The sequence below is a fragment of the Daktulosphaira vitifoliae genome, unplaced genomic scaffold (genome assembly GCF_025091365.1).
Source record: "Daktulosphaira vitifoliae isolate Bord-2020 unplaced genomic scaffold, ASM2509136v1 Scaffold_1, whole genome shotgun sequence".
In the NCBI taxonomy this organism is placed as follows: domain Eukaryota; kingdom Metazoa; phylum Arthropoda; class Insecta; order Hemiptera; family Phylloxeridae; genus Daktulosphaira; species Daktulosphaira vitifoliae.
The window spans coordinates 71,541,060-71,549,673 of NW_026099572.1; the positions used below are offsets into that span (position 1 = coordinate 71,541,060).

At 28.3% G+C, this 8,614-nt stretch overlaps 1 protein-coding gene and 1 long non-coding RNA gene across 6 annotated transcripts in view; both read right to left on the reverse strand.

The window, feature by feature from the left end:
• The window catches only part of LOC126907684 (uncharacterized), a 41,517-nt gene that overhangs the window by 30,237 nt on the left and 2,666 nt on the right, over positions 1 to 8,614 (reverse strand). For 3 of the 5 annotated variants that reach the window (XM_050689178.1, XM_050689192.1, XM_050689185.1), the window contains one exon: positions 3,173 to 4,918. The exons of the other annotated variants lie outside the window; for them this stretch is intronic. In XM_050689178.1, the coding sequence (XP_050545135.1) occupies positions 3,173 to 4,918 (1,746 nt within the window). The remainder of the gene's footprint in view (positions 1 to 3,172; positions 4,919 to 8,614) is intronic. 5 annotated transcript variants of the gene reach the window in all.
• On the reverse strand, positions 1,224 to 2,294 carry LOC126907829 (uncharacterized). The gene is made up of 3 exons (XR_007704629.1): positions 2,196 to 2,294; positions 2,076 to 2,130; positions 1,224 to 2,002 (listed from the first exon to the last, which is right to left on the reverse strand). It is a non-coding gene; the product is annotated as an uncharacterized LOC126907829 (long non-coding RNA).

Consider the following 8,614-nt stretch of genomic DNA (forward strand, 5'->3'; position numbering starts at 1 on the left):
AAAAAAAAAAAAAAAAAAAAAAAAACATATCATAGTAAAACCAATACCTTCTCAGCTTCCTATCGAAGCAAAAAAAAAATAAAAAAACATGATCGTATATATGTGCCATATGAATATATTAAAATAGAGAATGAATGCAGTGAAAAGTTCAATGTAATAAAGTTTCAGATGGATCAAGTTTACGACTTTAAAAAATGATGGCCATCATATCACAAAAAGATATGTTTATCTGTTGAGACATTTAGAAAAAAAGTTCCAAAGGACCAAAAACAATCCTTTACCCCATCTACATACATGAGTTTCCAATATAATGCAAAATATATAGGTATTGTATTCACACATAATTTTATCGATGGGTTATCAAAAAGCACATTTAAACTATTAAAATTAACAACAAATAATAATATAGCAATTTATATATTATGAAAGGCCAACTGCTGATGAACAAAATATGGAAGCTGAAAATGTAGAACTTGATGGGGAATATGATTACGTACCATGAAAATTGTCAAAATATTATGTTTTAATATATTTTAGCTTCGATGCGAAGCAGAGAAGGTATTAATTTTACTATGATGTGTTTTTTTTTTTAACACGCTTTTATTAGTTTCACTTGTATGTATGTATGTATGTATGTATGTATGTATGTATGTATGTAAGGATTTATATTTTAAAGACGATATAAATATTTAGTATTCATTAGTGTTAATTAAATTGTAAATGTTAGTTGAATTATATTCATAACAAAATTGCATTCAAGAAAAAATACTCAAAAATGATTCAGCTAGTCTTTTGTAATATGATGGAAAACTAAAAAGAAAAGAATAAATGCTAATGTAATATATTAAATTTTGGTAATAGTTCCAAAAATAGTATTTCTTGAGAAATGAAAATTTCAAAAATGCCGTTACTAATATCAATACCATCATCTTGGTTAAATATCAAAAATAAGTAAATTAATTTTTTAAACAATATCATAATAGACAACATAAATAAATAAAATAAAAATAATTATATTTCAACAAAAAATTAATTAAGGCACCCATTTTCGGTAGCATAGTTGATTATACTTGTATAACCTTTTTGAATAGCTTCATAAATAGTATCTCTACTCCATGGACAATCATTTTCATAAGAAAATTTTATGCAGTCAAATTGACCATTTGCAGCAGCAAGTCTTGTTGTCCCTTCGTCCCACACACACCCATTAAAATGANGTTGTCCCTTCGTCCCAAACACACCCATTTAAATGACTATATTTTAGGCAGTCTAAGTGACCATTTGCAGCATCTCCACTCATTGTCCCTTCATCCCATTTACATCCATTTCTATGTGCATATATCAAACAGTCAATATGACCACTAGCAGCAGCTTCTCTTGTTGTGCCTTCATCCCACTTACAACCATTTTCATAAGCGTATTTAATGTAGTCTAAATGTTCATTCGCTGCAGCCAATCTCATTGTACCTTCAACCCAATCACATCCATGAGTACGGGCGTATTTTATATCTAATTTTGGGAACCGTTTACATACAGAACACATGTCGTCAGAACAAATTTCTTTTTTAGTTTTTAAAAATTAAACCTTTGTGCAAAGTTGCTATTTTTAATGGTAATTTATCTTGTTATACAGCTATCATTGTCATAATTTTTCTAAAAAAGCAAATTATTACTTAAATTGAATATATTTACTGAAGTTTGTTTAATTTTGATTGTTTCATTAATATACATTTAACTGTAGTCCAATGACCAAGTATTCCTTTATTATTCTCCTGTATTTATACAAATCCATGCTAATAAGTCCTTATTGTCACTGTTTTAGTGTAATAAATAGTTATTTTTATTACCCTAAAAGGGAAACATTCCTTAGATGATTTTTTGCTTTATTCATATATATGTGATATTTAATACATGTGTTGAAAATTATACTACATTAGTTTTAAATCTTTCATAGTTTAAAACTATAGAAGAACTTCGTAAATTTTACCTTTAAATATTGAAACTATAAAAAATCAAAATTGTATAGACTAAGTTATAAAAAAAAACTCATATAAATAATGTAAAATAGAATTTACCTTCATTAAAAACCACACAGGATAAAATCAACAAAAATGATATCAATATCCAAAACTAGAATATAATATTATAATTTTTAGGGTTTCAATTGATCACCTCAAATAATGTTTATTACTCACCTTCATTTTTATTCTTATTGATCAGTGTTAAATTCTGAATAGCTATTGACTATTTTTTAATTACATGAATATATGCACTTATACAGGGTGTTCAGTAAGTCAGGAAACGGGTTTCTATTGTTCTCATTCTTACAAACAATGAGAACAATAGAAACCTGTTTCCTGACTTACTGAACACCCTGTATAAAAGCAACTACTAACATAATTTATTCCTACTTCTATATTTTTAAATATAAACAGAGTACTTAAAGTAAATATTAAAGTATTTTAAATTATTATTTTTAGTCAAACTATGCATACACGTAAAAGAAACAATAATCATATAACTTGGATGAACACTTGATTTAATAAAAAATACAAATTATTATTACAAATACAATTTTATATTTAAATTTTATCATTAAAAGCAATACCTTCTAAGATATACATCAAAATTCAAGTTAAATTATTTTAAAAATAATGACAGAATAACTTACTAAAATTTTTAAAATAAAAACAATTATATTTCAACAGAAAATTAATTAAGGCACCCATTTTCGGTAGCATAGTTTATTATACTTATATAACCATTTTGAGTAGCTTCATAAATAGTATCTCTACTCCATGGACAATAATTTTTATGGGCAAATTTTATGCAATNGGACAATCATTTTCATAAGAAAATTTTATGCAGTCAAATTGACCATTTGCAGCAGCAAGTCTTGTTGTCCCTTCGTCCCACACACACCCATTAAAATGANCCCACACACACCCATTTAAATGACTATATTTTAGGCAGTCTAAGTGACCATTTGCAGCAGCTCCACTCATTGTCCCTTCATCCCATTTACATCCATTTCTATGTGCATATATCAAACAGTCAATATGACCACTAGCAGCAGCTTCTCTTGTTGTGCCTTCATCCCACTTACAACCATTTTCATAAGCGTATTTAATGCAGTCTAAATGTCCATTCGCTGCAGCCAATCTCATTGTACCTTCAACCCAATCACATCCATGAGTACGGGCGTATTTTAAACAATCTAAATTACCATGCACAGCTGCTGCAGCTAACGTATGTTTATCCCAATTACATCCTTTTTCGTGAGCATATATTAAGCAGTCTATACCGCCACTCGCTGCAGCAGCTCTAGTTGTAGATTCATCCCACGGACACCCATTTTCATGAGCATATTTTAAACACTCTAACTTATTGTTTTGTGCAGCCGCTCTTATCGTAGTTTTATTCCAAAAACATCCATTTTCACGAGCGTACATTAAACATATTAAATTACCATTACCAGCAGCTGCTTCTGTTGTACTTTCATTCCAAGGACATTTATTTTCATGGGCATATTTTAAACATTCTAAATGACCATTAAAAGCAGCTGCTTCTGTTGTGCTTTCATCCCACGGACATCCCTTTTCATGAGCATATTTTAAACATTCTAAATTATCATTATAAGCAGCTGCTTTTGTTGTCCTTTCATTCCACGGACATCCATTTTCATGAGCATATTTTAAACATTTAAATCTACCATAAAAAGCTGCAAATATTGTTGTACTTTCATCCCATGGACATTTATTTTCATGTGCATACTTTAAACATTGAAATTCACCACTACAAGCAGCCGATTGTGTTGTTTTTTCATTCCATGGACATTTATTTTCATGGGCATATTTTAAACATTCTAATTCACCATAAAATGCAGCTCCGTGTGTTGTTTTTTCATTCCATGGACATCCATTTTCGTGGGCATATTTTAAACATTCTAATTTACCATAAAGAGCAGCCACTTCTGTTGTGTCTTCATCCCACGGACATTCATTTTCATGAGCATATATTAAACATTCCAAATTACCCTTCCTAGCAGCTGCAATAGTCGTATCTTTGTCCCATTCACATCCATTTTCATGAGCATATTTTAAACATTTTAATTTACCATGAAATGCTGCCAATTGTGTTGTGCTTTCATCCCACGGGCATCCATTTTCATTAGCATATATTAAACATTCTAATTTACCTTTAGAAGCAGCTGCTTTTGTTGTCCTTTCATCCCAACGACATCCATTTTCATGAGCATACTTTAAACAATCTATTTCACCATTAGAAGCAGCTGCTTCTGTTGTACTTTCATCCCATGCAAATTCGTTTTTATGTAAATATTTTAAAATTTCTAGATTATCTGATAAAACAGCTATAGTTGCAAAGTTATTCAATTCGCATAAGTTTCCGTTGGCATATTTTAACATTTCTAGATTACCTTTTTTAATAGCAAACAACATAATGTTGAATTGATTCCATTCACAGCCATTTTCATGTGCATATTTTAAGCATTCCAAATGACCATTTATTGCAGCTGCTTCTGTTGTTCTTTCATCCCATGGACATTTATTTTCATGAGCATATTTTAAACAATCTAATTCTCCATTAGAAGCAGCTGCTTCTGTTGTGCTTTCATCCCACGGGCATCCATTTTCATTAGCATATATTAAACATTCTAATTTACCTTTAGAAGCAGCTGCTTCCATTGTTCTTTCATCCCACGGACATCTATTTTTTTGTAAATATTTTAAAATTTCCAAATTTCCTTTTGCAGCTGCTACAATAGTGGTATCATCATCCCATTCACATCCATTTTCATGAGCATATATTAAATATTCTAAGTTTCCATTTTCAGCAGCTTTTCTTGTGGTACCTTTTTCAAATTGGCATTTTACATCGTTACTTGAATATTGAATGGCTATATGAGAACAATTGTTTATTAATTTTTGCTTTATATATATTTTTAAAATATAATTTTTAGTAATATAGATTGCTAAATAAATATATCTAATTTAGAGAAAGATAGTTCATTAAAATTTTTCATTCATAAAGTTATAAAAATTATAATCAATATTTAATTTGAACTCCACACATTATTATTTTTATTCGTAAGAATACTTTAGTCATGACCACAGTTTTTACTAATTTTTATACATTTTATGTGTTGATACATTTGAGAAAATAAAGTACGATTGAAAAGTATCGTAAAAAAAAAAAAAATTCAAATTTTTGCAAAGTTATAAATGCTAATGATAGTTTACTGAAACATTAATTAGATATTTTTATAACAATTTTAAAACATTTATAATTTTTTTAAATTATTTAGCCCTTAGTTAATAAAAGGTTAACAGATAATGATATAATTAAGAAAAACACTGGTCTACAACAAATTTTGAACTATTATGTGGTAAGTTATTGACATATTTATACCTTGGCAGAATAAAAAGTGCGCAAAGAGTTCAAAATAACATTAACCGCAACTCAACTCCTGTCAATAATTAAAAATGTAATGAATTCTGAAATACTGGTTTAAAAGCTATTATCGATCAGTAATTTCTTTAATCAGATAATATTCTAAAATAATAAATTAATATGGTAGTCATGAATAAAAACCCATCACAGCGGGGTCGCGGCACAGTGGTGACGTGGCATAGTTGGATTAAGTATAATAATATCTAACAATAATTAAAATCACTATCATAAAAAACGTTTCTATACAAATCTTTAGACAGTGTTTAATTTAATTACAAACTGTATTGTTCTATACATTTTTCAAAAAGTTATAGCATAATAAAGTTAAAAATATAAAATACAAAATCGAGTATCTTCACACAAAAACAGCATTCGGTAGCTATTTTCACCGTGAAAACAAAATAAAGTCCGAAAATTTATTTTTTCATAATAAAGTATTTTACATTAGCTTTAAATCAAGATATAAAAGTGTAAGACTATCCGGAACACTTTCAAAAGTTAAGTTGAAAAGTACATTTTTTGTGAAAAAGTTGTAATTTTTAATCCCTCCTGTGGACAGGTAAAGGGTCAGATTTATAAAAAAAATATACCAAATGATAGGTTAAAACATTATGCATCTATTAAAAAAAAAAATTATATAAGATATGTATAAAAGTGTCAGAATATCCAAAACAATTTCAAAATTTTGGTTGAAAAAGTTGTCATTTTAAATTCCTCCTGTGGGCAATTAAAGGGTCAGATTTATAAAAAAAATTCAACAAATGAAAGGTAAAGACATCATGTATCTATAAAAAATTATGTTTATTTGGTTTTTTTAACAAATTTATGGCAGTTTTAAGTAAAAATAAACACATCATAGTTAGACATCATGTATCTACAAAAAAAAAATTATATTAATTTTCCAATAAGTTATGGCAGTTCTTAGAAAAAAAAAGTTTAAAAGAGTCGAAAATTTTTGAAGGTAATGTCTTCGATTAGATACGATTTGTGATCTTTTGACGTATCGTTGAAAGAAATCGGTCCAGTGAGAAAAAGTGATAACAGATACAAAAACAAAAACCTTCTCAGCTTCGCATCAAAGCTAAAATGCAAAAAACCGTAACGGACGAGGTTTGAACTTAGTACCACGGCGTTAAATATGCAATTATATTCGACGCAATCATCGTATATTTTCATATTTTTAACTTTATTATGCTATAACTTTTTAAAGCATGTATGGATCAATATAATTTTTTTTTATAGATGCATGATGTCTTTACCTATCATTTTTTTTTCTGAAAACTGCCATAAATTTTTAAAATAACCAAACTAACATAATTTTTTATAGATACATGATGTTTTTACCTTTCATTTGTTGTATTATTTTTATAAATCTGACCCTTTTATTGCCCACAGGAGGGATTTAAAATGACAACTTTTTCAACCTAAATTTTGAGTGTGTTTTGGATATTCTGACACTTTTATACATATCTTAAATTAAAGATAATGTAATATACTTTATTATGGAAAAAAAAATTTCGGACTTTATATTGTCTTCACGGTGAAAATAGTTACCAAATGCTATTTCTGTGTGAAAATTCTATATTTTTATTAAATTGTCCGGATTAACGAGACTCTACTGTATATATAATTGACCGGCAAATACAGAAACACGTATAAGTCCAAGTCAAAAACTTTAAACCTCTTCTTGTGACTATGTGTCCCTACTTATATATATATAATTTATCTAATTATCATTTGAATGTAAAGACTTTGTACAAAAATAACATTCTAATATGTGCTAACAGTTACACTATACCTTATTACATACTAATATAGAAATATTTATACAACATAAAACTATTTATTGCTACTTTTAATAATATAATGAATTTAAATCTTACAAGTATTAAAAATAATTTTTGGTATTATATTTTATTCTATATTTCATTATTATTCATGTGAATTAATTTGTATACAAACTAGTATAATTATAATTCTCATACGAATTATTTCGAATAATTGTTATAATATGTCCATTGTCACTAGAATTACTCAACTTTTTTTAAATAATACAATAACTGTATAAAAATAGTTATATATAAACAAATTATTTTATCTATCTACAAAACGGTAACATAATGTGGTCGTGGCACAGTGTGGATGTGCCATAGTTGGGACAAGTATAGATGATATCTGACACTTATTAAAATTATTANTGTGGTCGTGGCACAGTGTGGATGTGCCATAGTTGGGACAAGTATAGATGATATCTGACACTTATTAAAATTACTAATATAAGAAATACTTCCATGCAAATTTGTAGATACTGTTTAATTTAAAAAAATTGATGAATCATTCCAAAAGTCAAATTAATTCTTATTCCATTCTTTATATCCTGATTACAAATTTTATGATTTATAAGTATTATATATGAAAACATTTTTTTATAACAATTCAATGTAGCATTATATTGATTTTTGATAATATAGTATTATAATTATTACAGAGAAATAAAAAAAAATATAAAATAGTTATTACTTTTATGATAAACATGTAAAAAATTAATATTTTAGTTTTCAAAAAAAAAATTGTTTGTTATTTATGAATAAATTCGTTGAAGATCGTTAATTTATAATTTTAATTGTAGTAATTAATCTTATTATGAAATTGATATTCAATAATTTAGTATCGTAAATTTTAAGGAGAAGTTATACAAATTATAATGTAGATGTATATTTCGTTACTTCTATGGTAAAAGATGACACTTCGTTATATACGATGCCCCGCGACTCGTGCCACCTTTATCAGCCGTCGCCCTACTATCAGTATTTGACTGACCAACACCGCGTGTCATACGCTACGGTGCAAAGTCCAGCAAATGCCGCACGGACGACGACGTCCCGCCGCTAATGATACCGTAGTCTTCTTCCCGTTGTGGAAGCGACAACGTCGACCAACCGATCCATCGCCTACAACGCTGCTAACCTTTTGTCGCCCAAGGATTACGCCGGACATCGCGTCGTCGACGCCAGCGAAAGTGCCGCGATATTATGCGAAGATTATTATTATTGTGTTTATCTTTTCGGTTTGTTTTATTTTTGTTAAAATAATCTGTTGTCGCTCATTTAATAAACGGCCCACGGGTCTCTACCCTCAAACC